The 20,366-nt window shown below is 47.9% G+C and overlaps 1 protein-coding gene across 1 annotated transcript in view; it reads left to right on the forward strand.

Annotated features, from left to right (window-relative positions):
* The window catches only part of LOC110258135 (CUGBP Elav-like family member 2), a 29,251-nt gene extending 12,027 nt beyond the window's left edge, over nucleotides 1–17,224 (forward strand). Inside the window, exons 3-5 of the mRNA XM_021081295.1 lie at nucleotides 4,217–4,396; nucleotides 8,622–8,765; nucleotides 11,753–17,224. Coding sequence (XP_020936954.1) covers nucleotides 4,217–4,396; nucleotides 8,622–8,765; nucleotides 11,753–11,880 — 452 coding nt within the window. The 3' untranslated portion in view covers nucleotides 11,881–17,224. The remainder of the gene's footprint in view (nucleotides 1–4,216; nucleotides 4,397–8,621; nucleotides 8,766–11,752) is intronic.
* Nucleotides 17,225–20,366: the final 3,142 nt, after the last annotated feature.

Genomic DNA, 20,366 nt, shown 5'->3' on the forward strand with positions numbered 1-20,366 from the left:
TGTTGCCGTCTGAGCTGTTAAACAGCCCCCACCACCCCTGGCTTGGAGTCACTATTTGTTTTCTCAGATGCCAAGAGAAAACCTTCTACCATAGAGCGTCTTCATTCAGAACATTCCTAGCAGACCTGGTGATGCTTTCTGTCCTGCTGGCTCCTTCCCAAAGAAGGTAGTCTAGGAACAGTTACCTGGACAGGGGCAGCTTGACCCGTGGGTGGCCCCTGCTTCCACACCTTTGCCATTTCCTCCCCCGCCCCATCCAGGAGCTGCCACGTGCTCCCGGAGGAGTGTTCTGAGCAGAGCCAGCTCTTTGCCATGGACCAAGGAGCTGGGGGGGAGGTAGGCAGAGTCCGCAGCAGATTCCCAAACCCCTCCAAGCGCACCTTTAACCCTCTTCCCTGCCCGACGGCCCCTCAGCTCCCCCCCGCCCCCCCAGGTGAAGCTTCAGCTAGTAGGCAAGTAGCCGAGCTCAACTGCTGGAGCTCCATATCCTTGTTCTCCCACGAAGGGAGGGGCCGGGAAAGCACAGTGCCCTAGAGCTAAAGTGGAAATCCTCAAGCCAAGAAGAAAGGCGTGTGGGTGGTTCACGGACGTAGCTTTTCCTTCCAGATTATTTGAGGGTTTTCCAGGCAGGTTTTATCTACTAGTATCTGAACTAAGACCCAGAAAATATTTTTTGCAGATATATCCACCCAGGAGTCTCTGTCTGATTTTGAGTTTAAATGTATGTCAAGTGGCATCCCCATTTTCCCGTTTCAAGGACATAACTCTTCCAAATGGCTCACCAGATAGTGTCTCAGGTTCTGATGATCTGAATATCGCCAGCCACAAATGCCTGGTGAATGATGTTTTATGGAGATAACTTTCTGTAGAGGAGAGAAAAGATGCAGTGCTTTGGGCATATTATAGTGGTTTGTCACCCCTTATATGCATTGTGACACTACTGTTCCTCTGTATTACTGGAATCTGTAAAGATACGGGTAGTTAGCCGCATAGAGAGGCCCCCACAACCTCACATACACTGGTGAGCGTATTAACACAGGCACGTGTACAAATGCCACTGACTTCCTGATTCTAGACGTTTCATCCTTACGTCTTCATTATCAGCTTGCAGCCTGGAAAGGCTGTATCTCATCTGTAGCAGAGAAAACTTGCCCCCAGCAGATAGAGATCGATGGGCATATGGTGATTCACTGCTCACTTTCGCCCTTTCTGTATTTGGTATAAAACTTAGAGGGTGCTGGGCAGAGAACTGTACCTTGCTGCTGGCCCTCAGCCCCCAACTCTGCTTTCTGGCACCAGCTCCGTGATGGCCACTGCACATGTCCATGCTCATGTTTACAAGGGTGGAGCTTCTGTGTCATCTCCATAGATTTCCTCAGTCATCTCACAGCTCCTCAGGTCCCCATCAGGGAGGACAGAGAGCAGTTAGGGCACGTGATGGTTCAGGGCACCCTCTGACTTTATTGACAGACCCTTTGTCAAGACCTGCCCTCTTAGAGGTTTGCCACGCCCTCCCAGCCTTCCTCGTCCAAACAGCGTGTGTGGGAATCTAAATTAAAGGGGATGAAATGATGCATCTGTTTGGCCTCTTCAAAGCCCTGTTCTTTCCCCAGGAAGCATCTTAATTCAGCTCACCCTCTTCAGACCTCTCTTTCTCTGTACGGGGTGTTTAGATGGAATCAAATACCAGCAGCTGAACTGACAAGTGCTGTCTGTGATATGATGAGTTCATATAAAATAACATTAGAGCATTCACAGGACTAACCGTCAAAAGTTGAGATCTTTCCTTTGATGGGGCTTCAGATACTACCAGGTAATCAACTACCTGTTCAGCCTTGGCAAACATACACCTGCAAATCTGCAGCTTAGTTTGGGTTTTCAGTATTCTCAGTGCACTTGCACTTGTCAGGATTTTTGCTCTATGTATGTTCAAAAGGAAGATTCTGCTGCAGAGGAGAAAAGCCTTGGGCCCTGAGTAGCCCCTCCCCTGGCGTTTCTACAGAAGGCAGGGGAGTCCCGAGACATGTATCCTAGTGGTGCTGCCATCCTTGGCCCGACGCTCTAGCTCTGAAGGCTGCAGGGCACACCTAGCACCTGGCTCCCTGGAGAGCAGTCCGGCAGCAGGTCAGCACTCACTCGTCTTCTTAGAAGCTCTTCCCGCTAAGGAACCGACCTTCCCAAGGGCCAAGCCCATGATGGGACCAAGTGTACCCTCAGCATCTCTTAGCAGCTTGATGGAATTAAGCGACACTTAACCAACTGGGCCAGGCCTTTCCCAGGCCATCTCACACTCCCCTCTCTAGAAAGAAACATGTTTCTTCACCTTCACACAAATACTGGGAAGTGAGGATAAAATAACCAAAAGGGGAAGAGAGGGAGCTCTCCCTGCTTCAACCGACACCAGAACCCAGGGTGGGGGGAGAAGAGGCAGGTGGGAAAGGGGAGGAGTGGGCGTTCCAGGGCCTGGAGAATTGCGAGGACCAGACCTTCCCAGCTCTTTGACAATATTTGCATGACAGGAGAAAAAAATGAGAAAAGACTCCTTCCTAATAAGGAACTCCAGGCGGAGTCAGCAGGACCTCTGCTGGCCAGCGCCTCTGAGCTTCATTTGCATTTGCTAGTGGCTGGATTTGCTGAAAATCACTGCCTTTTTCAGGAGGCTGATTTTCCATTCTCCTGTCCCTAACACTCCCCAAATGTCACCCAAGGCCCTGTTTTGTCCCTTCAAGCACCCCAGGGAGAACAGCAGACCTGCGGGCTACAAGGCACAGGCTTTTAGGCCAAGCTCTTTCCTGTGTTTTGTGTAGTCCTTTGAGTCTAAGAGAAGAAGGTGTCGGAAGAACAGGAGCGCTTTTCCCGTGTCCTGTGGACGGCGGGCAAAAGCACGGGTGCGAGTGGAGGTGATTCTGGTATTTGATTGCTCTACAGTTTCTAAGTGTCCCCATCTTCGCTGTCCTCTATTCGCATTAGAATTCCTACCAATGTTTTTCCAGTTAATTATCTTTGCTAGTTTAATATCTTTAATCAGTAGTCCTAGTTCTTCCATGGTTTTCATAAATGTTTTCAGTGAGATCTTTAAAAAAAAAATGCCTTCATCATAGAGGGAACTCAAGGCAATCATGACATTCCCTCTTGCATTTCCTGAGTTCATCGAAAAGTTCACACTCTATAAAGTATTGCTTGTTTTGACTCTGTATTCAGGGAAAAAGTGACGCAGCCAGCAACCATCATAGAGCAAAAGAGCAGCCAGGAGACAAGGAAAAATCAAAAAAGTGTGTGGCCAGCAGCCAGTTCACAACACTTAATAGCCCAGATCCAGCTCTCAGACGCAGTGTCAGTTCAGTTGACGGAAAAACATGGCATGGAACCCACTCCTTGGCAGAAACCCCAGTTCCCCGAGCACTGAAGACTATCTGGGCCTGTGTGGGGGTGTGGTGTGTGTCGCTCTGCTGCTGAAAACGGCCCCATCCGCTTTCCAGTTATTCATACTGAAGAAGCAGCAGCATTTAGCTGCACTCAGGGGAGGAGGTGCCTTCCCCACCCCCACCCCGCACCCTAATTCTTCACCCGGGAGGCAGTCCCGAGGGTCCTGGGCCCTGACAGCATCCTTCGGCGGGGGAGGAAAGCCAGCTCCTGGAGCTGCCGATGCGCTCTTGAGTCCAGAGCTTGTGTCTGGGCCGCCTCTCGGTCAGACAGCTTGAATTCAGGAGAGACGTTTCATCCCGTCCTTTCCCTCCCGCCCCTGGGGCCATCCCGTGGCTCCTCGGAGACCCCAGTTAATGGATTTACGTGTGCAGATGCCGCAGGCCCCTGCCACTAATGTTTTTTGCACATGCTTCTGAGCCCTGTGGAGCAGAGGGCTTTTCCTTCACAGAGATGACAGCGTCCTTGCCAGTAGCAGCTGCATGGGAGCGGGTGTCTTGTCCGGCCGCGGCGCCTCCGTGCGTGCGATCAGCGGCCTAAGGGGCGAGGGTTACCATGGGGGGAGGGGGGGGGGAGGTCGGGGGGGGGGTCCTGTGTGTCCGCCGTCCTGACGCTTTCTGACCCACTGTCGCGTCTCCGAGTCCCCGTCGGCGTCCTCGTGTGCCCGCTGCATGCCCTGGCCGTTGTTCGTGTGTCGACTGACTCCCGGACCTCCTTCGGAAAGCACTAATGAGAAGTGCTGTTTCTCTTCTCTATCGTTGGGGTTTTTGTAAAGTTGCTCAAATGCTCTCAGGTATGGCGGCTCTGAACGGAGGCCTCGGCGCCACGGGCTTGACGAACGGCACGGCGGGCACCATGGACGCGCTCACGCAGGCCTACTCAGGGATCCAGCAGTACGCGGCCGCCGCGCTGCCCACGCTCTACAGCCAGAGCCTGCTGCAGCAGCAGGGCGCGGCCGGCAGCCAGAAGGAAGGTAGGTGCGCCCCCCGCCCCCGCAGCCACCTGCCCGGGTGGAGGGAGGGGCTGCCCCCGCCACCCCCCCGCCCCAGGTACTTGGTCCTTAGGGCCATGCATGCAGAGATCACCAAGCTGGAGGTCCCTGGTGCTGCAGCAGCTTCAGCATCCCGCATTGCCAATGCTACTGCCATTGAATCCCTGGCCTGGCAACTTCCGCCTGCCACGCCGCACCCACCCTCCGCCAAAAAAGAAAGACAAACATGGCCAGGAAACCCCTGTCCCCCACCAGCATGAACCAACTCCCCTTCAACATGCTCCTGGTCAGAGGAAGGAACCTACTGGTCCTCTGTGGGCCTGGCCCAGGCTTGCCCAGTCCACACCCCCGTGATGGTGGAGCTGCCTCTTCCTAGGCACTGGCTTCCAGGTTAATGATAAAATCTGCTGTTAGGATTGACTTGGTCTCTGTTTAATCAGGGGTCTTCTGGGGAGGCAAGGAAGTGATTGATTGCCTTGCTTCTCTGCCAATAAGGCAGAGTCAACATCAGGAAGTTAATGCTAAGAATAAATGGAAGCTAATTATAAAACAGTTAAGGAGCCAGCCGGATGGGGAATGGTGTCTCTCTCTTCCCCGCTTGGGGTTTCATCCTCCTGATTGAAGTTGCTTTTAAATCAGAATCCACACTGTCGTATTTTTTCTCGTCCCGACTTGTTTCAAATTCAGGGAAAGAAGTTAGAATAGAGGTGGCTGTTGAAGATGTTTTGCAAATTTCTTGCCCTTCTCCTTTATCTGCTCCCCAGAGATCCAGACTGGTTTTTGTCTGAATGTTTTGACTCTCAACATGGCATTTTATAAAAACTAGAACAGTTTTACCTTGTAAAGTTGTGAACTATAAACAGGACACAACTTTAAAGATACACATGGTTTTTTTTGTTTTTAAAGGTTTTTTCTATTTATAAGTAACAGCATTAGAAATAACAGATACTTGGAAATCTGAGTTTCATCATTTCAACTTTCTCTGTCCTCTTTGCTGTGACATAATTAGAGATTTTTTAAAACTGGCCCAACTGTTCAGACAACCGCATTTCTCCGGCATGTGGACCCAGTGTCATAAATACCGTGACTTCCAAAAGGAATGCCTGTGTTGAGGTCCCTTTGTCTGGGATGTGATTCACATGGTGACAGATAAGGGTGGGAGGGGCAGCCTGTGAGACAGTCGTGTCCTTAGAAGAAACCATAAAAGCCAGCTCCCACGGGCATGCTGGAGTAGTTCTCTCTCACCGGCAGGGCTTCAGCGACCCCTGTAACCTGTGTCGCTGAGAAGACCTGAGTCCCCAGCCGACTCAGAAGTTAGTGGCTTTAGGACAACGGCTGGGCCCTGAAGTGGCTTTACCCCAGCTCCCTGCCCTAACTTTCTATGCCTCGAGTTTTAGGCGCAGCTTGTGCAGTAACTAACCCTCTGGGGTCGATGTTAAATAGTCTGAAGTAAGCATTGCCCACTGCAGATCACCAGCATCTAAGCATGCGGGCGCCCAGCAGCATGGCCTAGTGTTGGATTTTTTGGTGTTTCGAGCTGCTTCAGGTTTGTAATCCTCTCTCACCTCCTCATGCTGCTCTTCTGATCGCCTCCTACTCACCCTCCTAAGCTGGCCTCAAGAAATTTAAACTGTCTTCACATTAGCTTTAACTAAAATCTAAGGTAAAAGTGAAGACACATGGGGAAGGAGAGAAAACACCCTTGATAAATTCCGCAACTGAAGAGGTTTTTAGATTTTCCTCTCGGTGGTTCTGTTGTTCTTGAATCAGGAGAGTTGATGCAATTTGATGTGTTTCATCATACACTCTGGTCAACATTTTCCCACAGGAAGATGAGCTAGTCTGGTTTGGTAAAGAAAACGGTTTTAACATTCTCCCCAGCCGAATCGTTGGCATCTTTGGAAGGTTATGGCATCCCTACTGATCTGAATCCCGGAGAGGGGGCCACCCTTCCTGCCATTCCTCTGTCCACCTTCCCATCTTCCTCTGTGGGCAGGAGGCAAGTCACAGATCACAAGTTAGGCAGAGCCCCGGATCCCAGCAAGACAATGGCAACACAGACGCCCCCCCAGTGCTTCGCGCCACATCAAGGGCCCCGTGAGAAATGGGATGTGAGCACCCAGCCAGCAGGGACCAGTAATGCAGAGAACTCAAATCACATGTACCAGAAGTCTGAGGAATGCATGGTTTTTGGTCGGTGGGTTTTCGCGGAAGGGAGAGAAGACACATAGGTTACCTCTCAAAAAACTGTTTCTTACCCTTGGTATCTGGGGCCACAGCCACCGTCACTGACTATTAAGAGGTTTTCTGTATCAGGCCACCCTTCTCTCGTTGTAGTGTTAACAACTTTGGCAGTTGGCAAAATCCAAGTTCTGTCGTGGCGATGAAGAAAGAGAGGCTCTCGAGGTTTACTCGGTCCCCTCTCTGGCACGGCTACAGGCATTCAAGGCCAGGATTATCCAGGCGCAGCCAGTAACCTGTCCTAGGGCATTAAAATTACATCTTCTGCCCAGGCTTCAGGAGGGAAGATGACTTCACAGTTCAAATTGGGCCCCGTTAAGCCTCGTTTGGGCATCTGGCCCAGTTGTTTAGAAGGCGCCTTCAGTCTGGGGGGTACCAGATCCACCCAGGACTCAGACTGCAGAGAACATAGAGCGCCGTAGCGCTCAGAACACCCGTTTCCAGTATTTGGGTTTTACATCTATTCATATTAAGTTCTCGCTTTTTAAGTGTCTTTTTTTTTTTTTCCTCTGTAACCAGGAAACATTTTGGTACCTAAACCCTGTAACTGTGTCCCTTTAAATACAAACTGCATCTCTTACACTGGAACATAGATCTGTCCCTGGAAATTGTGATCGATGCAGAAAATTAAAGTAGCCATGTTAATACTTAAATAAGAAAGAAATGCTTCATCTCTGGGGCTTCAGAAATTTGCCTCGAGATTTCCTGGTGAAAAGCCCCATTCGTTAGAAGACTTTCTTTCTGGTATGATTTTGTGTGTATGTGGAAAGGAACTTGGTGTGGCTTTTCTCTGCAGAGATGCTTATCCCTTGTATTTGTACAAGTCCTTCCTACCCTGGTTCGGTGTTCTTCAGCCTCTGGCCCCTTGGAGACCCACTGCGCCTTGTCCCTGGGCCTCCCAGCAGAGCGGCCAATCCCGGTCCCTCTCCAGGGGACGCCAGTTAAGGTTCCAGGACCCCACTGCTTGGCCACTTCACCAGTTTTATGAGCTCCCTCCCTCGCAGACATCATGCCCAGAACCTCCTAGCAGCATCCAGCTGTGGGGCCCCCCAGAACCAGCTGGGGAAGGATCAGCAACTGCCCCAGCTGCTCCCTCCGGCCCAGAAGGCACCCCTGCCTTGCATGTACCAGATGACTGCCTTCTGTCAGGTCCCTGGGATTCCCTCCTTTTTTGCTTCCTTTAACCTGCAGGTAGTTCTTGTGCAGGTGGCTAGAGAGATGGGAGAATGAAGCGGAAAGGAACTCAAGAGCGCGTGCCTCTCCGGAAGCGCCAAGCTCTCCCCCCTTCTGCCCGTGCTTCTTGGCTTTCTGCAAGTCATGGCTAAGATGAAGGGCTTGGCTTAGCTTAGTTTCTGACCAGCTTCTGCACCTCCCGCTTTCATCTGCAAGGCCGATTCCCAGTGGTGTGATTCCGAACAGAGTTGTGAAACTCGAGCCACCTATTTTTCCCTGCCTTGACTCCTTGCCAGTCATTTCTAATAAAGATGATTATTAGACTGTGTGTTAAGAGATTTGCCAAATCAAAACTGGATGGATAATTAGGTAAGTGATTGAGAAATCCAAGCAGCATTACTGCTCTATCCATTATTTCTAAATTGCTGCAATTTGCTTAGAATACACAGGACACTCTCTCCTGCAAGAGACAGTATCTACCCCACACTGCCCCCTTCACGCCCAGGAAGACTGAAATCTGTGCTCCTGTCCAGTGAGCAAATGTGACCCGCAGATTGTGGGTGAAAAGGAAGCCACTCTTACCCAGTCTTTCTCTGGAGCCAGGAAAACGTGAAGGGCCACTCCTGTCCTAGAGGACACACCAGCACGGGACCTTTATCGGTCTCTTTCATTCTCTTTCACAGGCAGAGAAAGCCACGTGCTTAGCCGGCCTGGTGCCCAAGCGTGCCCAAGGAGAGGTTTGGGGAACTAAGCAGGGAAGCATACCTCATTCTGATTTCTCTTTCCTCTTTAGGTCCAGAGGGTGCAAACCTCTTTATTTACCACCTTCCACAGGAGTTTGGAGACCAGGACATCCTGCAGATGTTCATGCCTTTTGGAAATGTTATCTCTGCTAAAGTCTTCATTGACAAACAGACCAACCTGAGCAAGTGCTTTGGTACGCAAAAGACACCTGCTAGAAAACCGCGGTGCTTTCCAAGTGAGGAGTCGTGGGAGGGCACACAGGGGTGGTTTTAGATGCCAGGATCGGGTTTTAGGACCCACATGCGCAAACCGGACAAGATCATGTCACCATGAGAGAGAGGGGCCGAATAAAAGGGCAGGATCAGGGAAATCAGATGCCCGCGCAGTAAGTCATGCCAGACCCTGTGCTCGTCCAGGGTCTTACTACCTATAGGGAATCACCTTTCATGGTAGGGCGACAGTAGTCTCTTCAGGCCCCATAGTTTGAGCCACAGTTCACCAGGTGGGAGGAGCTTGCAGGCTGTAGCGTAGCTACATTCTGATGCAGAGTGGCACGGCAGACACGGCCGCAGCCTCATCCAGGCTTCGCTAGACTCGGCCCCTGAGGCTGTGGGCAGCACGCTTGCCGGGGGCTTAGGGTTCAGCATCCAGCTGTACAGAAAAAGCCCCACGGGCCAGGGCCCAGGCTGCCCCCAGCCCGCAGCTCCTCAGCCTGGACAGGTTGGTGGATTCAGCTCAAGGTGACATGAACCATGTCATGCTGGGTTTCGGGAGTGGAGTCAGGAGCACAGGGCCCGCAGGGACCGCCCGGGGCGGGGGTGGGGGTGGCGAGAGCCCGGAGAGGCGGGTATCCTTGCAACCCTGGGAAACCTGCTCCTGGGCTGAGCTGGCACTGACTCCTTCCCCGGCAGCCTGGGCTCCCCAGCCTGAGCATAGGGCCAGCGCACCGCACGCGCTGATGTCTCGCAGCCGGAGGAGAGCCTTCATTAGATTTAGTTCTTACTTTTTGAACCCTTTTGATCCCCACCCTAGCGTAGAATGTTCAGCGTCTGCGTCACGCGCGCGCACGGTGGGTCCTGGTCCCGTCCGAGACAGAACATTTGCTTTCATAATAAGAGGCGTTTGCAATCAGAACATTGTCTGTAATCACGCCTCCAGTTTAATGGTTCAGGTTGGTGGCAGGTACGAGCAGTAGCACAAGACAGAGGAGACCGGGTACGGGCCCGAGGAAAGAGGAGGAGGAGCAGACGGTGTAAAGGCAAACAGCAGAGGTGGGGGTTCCCGGAGGGAGACGCTCCGACGGGGTGTGGGCTGACTGGTGACGGGGCAGCGGGCTCCGGAGAACGTCTCGGCTTCGAAAGCTCCGTTAACCAACGGCATCCTGATGTCTCCGCTGTTGCCCAGGAAGGTCTGAAGCCTCTGCTGTTGGGGGAATTAGCGTGTCACCCGTTTCGAGTCACTGTTTCATCCAAGTGGAAAGGCTCTCGCCCTGAGCCCATTACAAGTAGATAAACGCACCTGTAAGGGTTCCCGAGCGAGGGACGTGGCGTGTTGTGTAGGGTGTGCGCCCGTGGGCACGTCCCCGCGCCAGGCGCCCAGCCAAACATAGCCGCTGCTCACCGCCAGACACGGTTCTGGTCTTGTTTGGAGACGGGAAAGGGGCCGTAAACTTCGTGGTTGGATTCTGAGCACACATTTACTGTCTGGAAAAGAGACTCTGTCAACCCACACACTCCTTAAGCGCTGTGCTCGTGACGCTGCGGGCCGTGGCTGCGAGCAGCCGCAGTCAGCTGTACGTAGCCCTGGGTGCTGTTTGCAGTCTTGATTGAGCGCTGGCGGCCCCCAGGGGAGCCGGCCTAACTTCCTGGAGTCCAGACCCAGGTTTGCTGGTCGTGGGGGGTCGGTAGCCCATTCCTTATCCTCAGCTCTTGGCTAGATTTCCTTATTCCATTCCACTCTTGACACATTTTCATTCTTTGATTGTCTTGCTGCCTCTGGATAAAGACCTAGAAGGGAAAGGAGAAAATCAGCAAACATCCTGGGCTCAAGATCACATTCATTGGGACTTAGGTTTAATGAAAATTTAAACCACTGTTTTGCATACAGCTGGCCAATGAGAAACTACTCTGCCTTCCACTGTCTGCCCATTGTCAAGGGCTGAGAACTCTGCTAAAGATACATGTACGTCTTCCTCCTCTGATGTATGAAAGCATTTTCTCCTTAGCTTCATACTTGAATGATAGCTAGATGGAGAAACTTAGTGAAAAACATTCAGCTGATGGTGAGAGCTGAAATTCAGTTTGACCGCTTCCTTTCCACAACAGTCCTAAGTGGGGACAGGACAAGCTCAACGCAAGCACTAGCTAAAGAAACCTTAGCGTGTAACCCCTGCCCACAGCACTACAACTGTGGTCAGAATTCTCTTTCTGGGTCTTGGCAGGGCACAGGTGTTGTCAGAAATGTATGAATGTTGGCACAGAGAGAGACAGTGGGGAGGATGTTAGCATGGCTGTGAAACCCAGAGCTGCTGAGACTGTTTATGCTCCGGGACACTTGGGGATACAGGCAGCAGTTTCCATTCTGCCGAGGTCTGTGGGGCTTTGAAAATGGAAGCTGAGCTAAGGAGAAGGGCCCCTGCATTTCCCCTCTCAGTAAGAGCCCCAAGTGGGAAAAATCAGGTACAAATCATTCCAGAGTTAACCTACTACCGGACCCCATCCTGTACACACAAGAGGACTGGAGCAGGACAGTCGGGGTCTATGGCAGCCTACCTGTTATCCAGCCCTTCCCGTCATCAGCCTGCCTTTAAACCTCACCCGGCAGGGGCGCCTGAGCCTCTGGGGGTCCCGGGAGACTCTGCTTCCGTGAGGAGCACTTACAGATGTGCGGGAGGGTCTCGCAGCAGGATTCTAGGGGACCTTGAACACAGACGGCTTCGACCGCAGTCAGAAAACAGAGGAGGCTTTCTGCAGAGCAGTTTTGTTCACCTGACAGCGAATCACCAGCCCAGCCATCTTTCTCCCTGCCTCTCAGGGGATGCGCCCAGCGTTGCCCCTAGAACAGGACCTGTGCCGCTGAGGCACGTGTCACTCACCATCCGCAGTTGGACCCTCCAGCCAGCCCCCTTCTTTGTCCCCCTGCCTCTTCGTCTTGATTCCCTCGCTCCCCTGTGTTTTCCAGGTTTTGTGAGCTACGACAATCCAGTGTCCGCACAAGCTGCTATCCAGGCTATGAACGGCTTTCAGATTGGCATGAAACGCTTGAAGGTCCAGCTGAAGCGCTCCAAAAACGACAGCAAACCTTACTGATCCTAACCCCAGAGGCTCCCTGCTCTTATTTTAGCTTTCTTAGGGTAAGTCCCACGAGCCAGCCTGTGCTCAACAGGAAAGGCAGAGGAGGACACATTGCCAACTTTTACCAAGAGAGACGGTTACTTCTACCATAAGGCCTCCATCTCCCCTCCCGGCCCCTCCCCAGTCCGCCACAATTAAACTCCGGCTACCCTGTTTCTATGGAGTAAACTCCTCTCCACTTGTGCCACTGTAATCTCCTTTGTGTTGCAAGTTGAATCTCCTTTTACCTTTTTCGTTTCGTTTTTGTTTTTGGGTTTTTTTGTTTTTGTTGTTGGTTTTTTTTTTTTTTTGCTTTTTTTCAAGAAAAACACACATACACAAATAAATGACATCTTGCGAATTTAAAAGGCAAACAAAGGCTAATGTGCAATTCTAACTCTGAGACCCCTGGTGCCCCCAGAGCACTGCCTGGAGAATTCGCCCCTCCTGCCCGCGCCCCCCTCCCCACCCTCAGGAGGGCGCCCGCTGTCGGTAGAGGTGAAGGCGGTGGCCTAGTGAGAGAGGAAAGCCAGGAGAAGCACTTAAAACAATACAGAAATGTCTTTCCACTACATTTGGTTTGTTTTTAATAAGTAGGATTTTATTTTAGGGTTCAAAGAAACATTTATTGGTCAGGTTATTACACTGGTTGTCTATTTTGTTATTGTTTCATTTTAGTTTTTAGAAAGGATTCGTGTAAAAAAAAAGATTTAGAGATCTGTTTCTTAAAGCTACAGGGTTTAAAAATAAAATAAAAATGAGTGAAAATACTTGATGTTTCTTGAAAGATAAATTTAATAATAAATAAATACATAAATAATACATAAATAAAAAAGAAAGCCACAGGCCTGTAAATTTTATTTGTAAAAAAAGCATTTCTATTTTTGTACAAAATTTTTACTGCCTCAGAAATAATGGAAGTTATTTATTGCCTACTGTTAACTTATTGGGTACCTAAAGAGCAGTTCTCTGTGCTAGCTAGATCCTTCTGAAGTAGTCTCTAGAGGAATCGTTCTAGGAATGGGCTTTTTTTCACCGTTGAACCCTAGGCCCACAGCTCATGCTTTCTCCTCTCGTTGTTTGTACCTGTCTGACGGTTTTGTTCGTAACTCCCATGCTCTAGTTTACAGCTCCGTCTTCTCTGACTTCCCCCTATGTCACATTCGTTGAAACCGGATCCTCTCCTCACCCCTGCCGGCCCCCCTCCCCAGAATCCATCCCCTCTCCCTCTCCGGATGGATTCTCCCGGGTTCCATTGTGCTGTGGATAAAGGTTGTCAGAAATGCAAATTACATGGATGGCTCGTAGGCTCCCTACTGACCTAAGATTTGCATTAGTGTGCCTCCTGCTCCCAGAAGAGTGATTTTGTTGCTGCTGCGCAGATTCTGTGTAACTTTTTCCTCTCCCTGTTTTCTCCCTAGACATCTTCATGCCCGTTAGTTCACCGTTTGCCTAGCATGTCCCTGTGGCGTCTCAAAAAAAAAGTTTCATCGTCCCGTCATTGTTTCTGATGTCTTTCTGACCTCACATCATATTTGGTTCTCCTACTGACCTTTGATCTAGTTTGACCTTTGAAATTTGCATGTGACCTCATCTAGCTATGAATTCTGGGAAGTCAATGTGAAAAACATTGCTGCATTCATGCAAGACTGAAATTTATTATTAGACAAATTAATTATAGAAAAAAACCTGTGGCAAAAATGTTTCTTTCTTATTTTTTTTTTTTTCTTTTCATAAAACAGACTTGAAAGTATTATACAGGGATTGGCATTCTTCCCGGTCACTGGTAACAATAGCAATATGTGTCCAGGGACACAGAATGTTGGTTTCTAACAGACTACTTCCAAAAACAGTTTGAGAAAAAAAACTGTCTGATTTTAAGTCTCTAGAGGTCTGTAATAGTTTTTACATTTTTCAGGCAGTGTAAAGTTTTTTGATAAGGCCATTTTAGGTGGCTCACTTTCTCATTAAGATATATATAGAGAACCACTTTTTGTAGATTAGTATAAGAAAAATATTTACCCTGTTTTGGGGCAAATGCTACCTATTTGTGTCACCTTTTGCTGAACTGACTCACAGTTAGACAATCCATGGTTTAATGCACATGAAATTACCTATATTTTATACTGTTTCAATGTACAGGAGAAAGGTTACTGTAAACTGTGTTATGTTGGTGCTTCTGTGAATTAAGTTGTGGTTTCATCATGAGTCTTATGGTCTTAATGTTCTTTGTTGATAAGACAAGTTTAGAATTGGTTTACTTATAACAAAAAGAATTTCAAAAAAAATGGTTTGCTTAAAAAATTTCATGTGAGGGAAAAAAAAAAAAAAAAAAAAAACCTATTCCAGAATAAGTTTTGTGTTGGCTTGTAAAGCATTGATGTCATTTTTTTTTTATTGTGGACTATTTAGATGTGTTTGTGTTCAGCAAAATGTGATTTTTTTTTCTTTTAAAGAAAAAGTGAAAATATATAGTGCCAAATTCCAAAGGTACTTCCTTCCTAGAGCTTCAGTGTGTTTCTTGTGAGAAGTAATTTGATAACATGGGTATTTTATTATGTGTTTTGTATAAATCCCTAATATTTAAAAAACAAAAAACAAAAAAAAAGAGGTTAAAAAGTTTGTTAACTTGCTATCCTGTGGTCTTGTTGCCTGAAATTGTTATTGTTTGTTATTTCTCTATGACGTTTTTTGTAAGACATTGTATAAGTGCCCATGTCTCACTTTTTTAACCACTCTGCACATCAATGCTGTGACGGCAACCTCACAATGTATTTTCTTCATAATATATGGAAACCTCTAAGGTGAGAAAGTTTTGAACTTTTAACCCTTTCTACCCAGAGCTATCTGGAATGTCGATAACTTTTTATACTGTCATCATTTTCATTTGTTTTGGGGTGTTTCCAATTTGAAGTTTTTTTCCATATATATCCTTGAGTTGTTTTTGTCTTTACTACTTTTTTATCCTTTGGTTGGGATTCAAAAGCAAAATCTTAAAAAAAAAAGAAGAGGGTTAAAGTATTATTATTTTTTTTTTCCTTCAAATTCCTCATTTGCTGCTGGAATTCCTTCTTCGGCTTTGGTTAAAAAGAGTTTACTGGGTACATTTTCCGAGGGGAATGGTAGATAGTCAAGCACCTGAATGAACCTTAAATTCAGCACATGTTAGAGATCGGATTAATGGTAAATTCCAGTTTGAACTATTTTCGTGTACCTTCCAGTGAAATGGCTTTGTGAGGATGCGGTAGTCTTTGGAGGGATGTTTGCTTTTATTTCTTAAATGCTCCTAAATTTATGTCTTTGCTCAGCCATTGTGCTGGGGATTCTGAGCCCAGTGGATACCTCTGAATAAGCAAGGTGTCTGGAGTTAGAAGTTGACAGTCCTTTTCTTGTCTTTCTTTTGAATCAAATGCATCTAAAGGGGCCTGACCGTTCAAGGCAAACTCAGTTCTTCATCGTTACTGGCAAACACTGGTTCCCGCCACCACTTTGCAAAGTGCCATCTTTCTTTGACTTCTACTTCACGTGTGAATGTGAACGGTCTCTTGTTGTCCTGGCAAACCCCAAAGTTACCTACCCCCCACAGCCCCAACACAAGCTCCTGCCTTTCTGGAAGCTTCTTTGTCTCTCCTGGAGTTTAGAAACTGCTGGCTCCCCTTCCCACTCACCACTCTGTTTGATTTCATGTGTGCTGTGGATGTGACAGCCCTGGGATGGAAAGGACTAGCCACTAATGATGCAAAAAAAAAAAAAAAAAAAAAAAAAGTTTCCTTCTTACAGCACATGCACTTACAATGAACGCTCTGTACTATCCTCACACGTGTTTACTACTGCTGGGGCCTTCCTTCATCCTTCGAGGGCTATTTTGTACTTCCTGCAGCGGGCAGCTGACTCACAAAGGTTATGGCACATGTCCCTCTCGTGTACATGATGTGGTGGCACGCCGTGCATACTAGGAATGCAAGATGACACCATGGGACTTTCCTAGACTCTTTCATTCAGGATCTCTGATCAATTACACATCATCTTTGCTTCCCGTTTTCCTTCTCCCCGCCTCTCACACCTCCTGCCCCCATCTCCCCCGAAAGCTGCGGGAGCTTGGAGCTGAATGTTTCTTCCCGCAGGCAACTGAGATAGTTACTTTTAGGGGGAAAGTCCGCTTCTCTTTTTTGGTCATGTGTCATTGCCAAAAAGATAACCCTCCTCAAAGATAAGCGTCCTTTTCTTCACTTTATCTTTCAATATCTAAAGGAAAAAGCTGCAAGGGTGCGAAGGGCCTGTGCCAGAGGAAAAAAACACACACAGGGAAACTGCTTTTTTAAAAATCAAGTGTAGAGAATAGTCATTTTTAAACTAAATTAGAGAATTGCGATCAAATGGCAGTCCTCAAAGGCGTAACAAGTTCATCTTTCTTTCACCATAGGGGTTTATAGTTCTTTGGCTTGTGCTACTCTGGACTCATTTTACTGTTTCTGTTTTTATTATCTTAAGTGCTAATTAACAAGAAGAAATAAAATTTAAAAAAAAAACCTGTAGTTTCATTACCTTTTTGAATAATGTCATACAAAAACAATGTATTTGTGTTTTTCTGTGCTGTGAGAATTGTTGTTTGTAGACGAATAATATCATTTTGTTTAGAATTACAAAATAGTTTTTAAATATTGTCTGAGAAAAGCCAAAGTTAATGCAACCTAGTGGAAACTGTAAGACCATTTGAGTATTGTTTGTTTTATTGATGCATTTGGATTTTGTTGTTTGATGGAATTTGAGCCAAAAAAAAAAAAAATAACGCAGGCTTTCCTATTTCTACAACTGATTGTACTTATGCATTTTGTACCAGTGGAACTTTTTATACTGGAGATTAAAAAAAAAAAAAAGGAAATTTTTGTGGCTTACTCTAGTGGGCCCCCTGACAATGACTGATTTCAAGTTTGATTTCTGGTTGATCGAAAGAAAGTTGCTTTTCTTTTGAGAATTAAAAACTTTGGCTTGATTTCTTTTTTCCCTTTGCTTATATCTAGCATTAGAATTTTGTCTTAAAATACAGCGGTAAGTTTCACTTTTTATTCTGTATTGTGCAGTTACACAATAAGGTAATTAGATTTAGAAGTACTCAAGTCACTTTAAGTGGATAAATGTATTAGTTAAAACTTTAGGAGTTTGCTTTTTCGCTGTTTAGATCAGAGTTTTTTCTGATTCTTCTGTCCTCATTGTGAACATAACCGTGTAGTTGAAACAGTCAAACTTATTTTTGTAACGTATGTTATCGTGTGATGCAGTTTTTTGCTTCTGTCTCCAATATTAAACCATTTTCCTAATACTTGTTTCTCTCTCTGCGTGTTGTATTGTTGGTAGTCATTCTGTGTTGGTGATACATCTGCACACCTCACTGTTTCACGTATCTGTTTTTTTTTTTATATGTCGTGTAAAAAGATACAGTCGATTCCACCTAAGTGAATATCTGATTTGGGGAAAGGGGGAACTACACACCAGCCACCTCTGATTTAGGTACGACAGCCCATTTTAACCACCGCTTCCAAGACTTAGACTCACTGCTGTGGTCCACTCCACAGCTGCCTACCGGGTGGGATTTGCCAGGACCTCGTACAGCCTTTGGACCACACGGCTACACTGCACATTCTCTCGCCTCTCTCCCCCGCCCCTGTGTATGTGTTCGGTTCTTAACACTCGTTTCAAACGGCTGCTGCTTTTGCTGCATCATCTTAAACTTAAGAGGCGAAGCAGCAGAGCTGGGGTTCCCTCTGTCTACGCACGAATCCAAAGACACAGCATTACTTACCATCAACCTCTTCTCAAAAGCCAATCACATTTTTTAAAGAGGTGAGCTCTCAAGGGAGGAAAAAATAAACTTACTCACCTGGTGAAGAGGTGCAAAAAGGGTGAAGTGTCATCTGTGCGTTGCCATCACTCACTAGATATGTATAGAAGAGCAACCTATTTTGTAAGCACTGACTGACTCCGGGAGCAGCTTTAATTAGTAAAACCAATACAAGAGGAAAGAAAGCCTTGCAAGGGCCCCAACGGAGGCTCTGCCCAGTCTGGCGGGATTGGGGGGACCAGGGGACGTTCCCCACGCGCCAGTCTTCAGGCTCTACCACCCATTTCCAAATGAAGCAGAAGGCCACGCGCGGCCACACGCGCCCTCGGGGATGCGTGTCCGTCTGTGAGGAAGCCTCGTCCCCCGCCCCGCCCCGCCCCGCTCGGCAGGGAGAGCTGAGGGCAAGCCCTTCCCTGTCCCCCCTCAGCGTGAAGCCACAGCCCCCCGCCCGCCTGCTACGCTCAGGACTCCGCCTGCCCTCCAAGTGCTCTTACAGGACCCCGCTGCCCACCTCTCCTCCACCTCCGGAGACGCACGCGCTCGGGCCGCCTCCGCCCGCAGCACCGGCGGCCGGCCTCGGGCCGCCCAGGAGATTCCCCGGCAGGTGCTCAGGCCCGTCCCCCTCCGGTGTCCGCAGCCCCTGGGGCCCCCAGACTTGTCTTTTTCCGAGTCGGCTCCGCCAGAGAGGGGCCGGCTGAGGCGCAGGGAGGGAGGCCCTTCCCCCCAGGCCGGGCACCTCAGGAAGCGACTCCCACCAGCTCCAAACCCGCACAGACGGGAGCTGGTTCCTGCCCCAGCTCCTCCTCAAGTCTCATCAGAGCCTGCAGGAGTTTGCCTCTGAAAACCCACTGCTGACAGGAGTGGGAAAGAGGGCAAAGGGTGTGATTTTTCTTTCTTGTTATCATCTTCTTTGGGGGGTGGTTAGAAGGTGTGAGGGAGGGAGAAGGGGGTGAAGAGGGCCATCAACTCCTTCCAAGATGCAAGTGTTTTTAGTTTTTAAATATTTAAGTAGTATAAGTATGTATAAATATATATATATATATATATATCTCCACCATTTGGCACAAGGCAAAAGACTCACACTAAGTCAACAAAGAAAGGAAAGACAAAGCCAGATTTTTTTGTTGTTGTTTTTCCAACAACAAGAAACAGTAATTCTCCAAAGAAGGGGACGAAACCGCTAGTTCCCTTAAGCACTTGTGACTGCAAAGTCGGTCCCTGCTAAATTCACACCTACCCAATACCGCTGCCCTGTCAGCAGGTGCACTGTTTGCCCGCACAGACCGCCTCGGGAAATGATGGAACTGTCAACGTTTACCCTGCTGATGGAAGCCACACGTCTGCACAGCCCACAGCAGTCATGAGTGGTCTTGGGCTGGCACTCTTAGCTGGCAGGCTAGGGGGGACAGTGAACATTAACGTACTGTGAATCGTTCCTGATAAGTGAATAAAACCTTGTGACCAGACAATCAGCTTATTCACTTATCAGGAATCGACTGTTCTGCTAATTCGCTGTTTTTGTTTTTCATCTCTGTTGTAGTTCACTATTTCTGCTGTGTTCTGTTTTCTCCTCTCATGCTTGGGCAAAATCACTGGGAATAGTATCTTCATGTGACCATGAAACGTTTATATCGAGTGAAAATGATATCTTAATAAAATCTATGCACTTGCTATCAGGAACACAATACTGGATGTGTCTTATATATATTGAACTATATAGTACTCGATTTCTTAAATAAAGCTTAAGAAAGGACTTGTTGTGTGTAAAGTTAATGTGATTATTTTTCAAAGCAGTGTTTCTAAGGGGCATTTTTGTTCTTTTCAGTCTTGAGTGATACAGGATATTTTTCATTAAAATTATAATCACTGGCTTTATGACTTAATCTTCAATAAATTGACTTTGGAAACAAAATGGAGTGGGGGAAAAGTTCTTCCGAGTACACTTGAGTGGGAGAGACCCGGTCTCTACACCAGGCACCGAGGGTAGCCGACGAGAGCAATCCCTTCGTGGCCAAAAGACCCCTGGAAAGCGTCCAGACTCTGCCCTAACCTAGAAAACCCAGCTGCCTTTCTGAATGTGACCTCTAGGCTCAGAAGAAAGGGGACAAAAAGGAAAAGCAGGTCCAAGAATAATACTGGTTTGCACCAGTGCTTTTCCAAAACGGCGTGACCCTAGAACTGTGCCCCGCTGGAGGGCAAGAACGGGCCCACTCAAGGCTGCAGAAAGAGAGCAAGCGAGGGGTTTGATTGCTCAGGAGGAGGAGGGTAAAATTTCAAAGCAGTGTGTGAGCAGAGACATCCTGTAACAGTTGCAAAGCTTAAATGGGAGGCCTGCTGCCTGGCCCTTTGAAGGAGTATTTTTGAAATTTTTCCTACGGGCCATAAGTCCGAACAGAATGGCATTTTCCGTTGGGTTCCTTTGCTTTGGGCTTTTATGTTAGACTTGTTTTTCTCGCTTGATGTTTGATTCTAAGAAAAACTCCTAAACTTCTACTTGCAAAACGGCACAGACATCCTAATCCTCTAAAACACAAACCTTAGTCATGCCTGATAATGAGGGACAGAGAGGGCATGGCAAATGAAATCCGCAGATAACCCCAACTCTCCTTCCAGTCTCTGCTTC

Source organism: Sus scrofa, unplaced genomic scaffold (genome assembly GCF_000003025.6).
Source record: "Sus scrofa isolate TJ Tabasco breed Duroc unplaced genomic scaffold, Sscrofa11.1 Contig1304, whole genome shotgun sequence".
In the NCBI taxonomy this organism is placed as follows: domain Eukaryota; kingdom Metazoa; phylum Chordata; class Mammalia; order Artiodactyla; family Suidae; genus Sus; species Sus scrofa.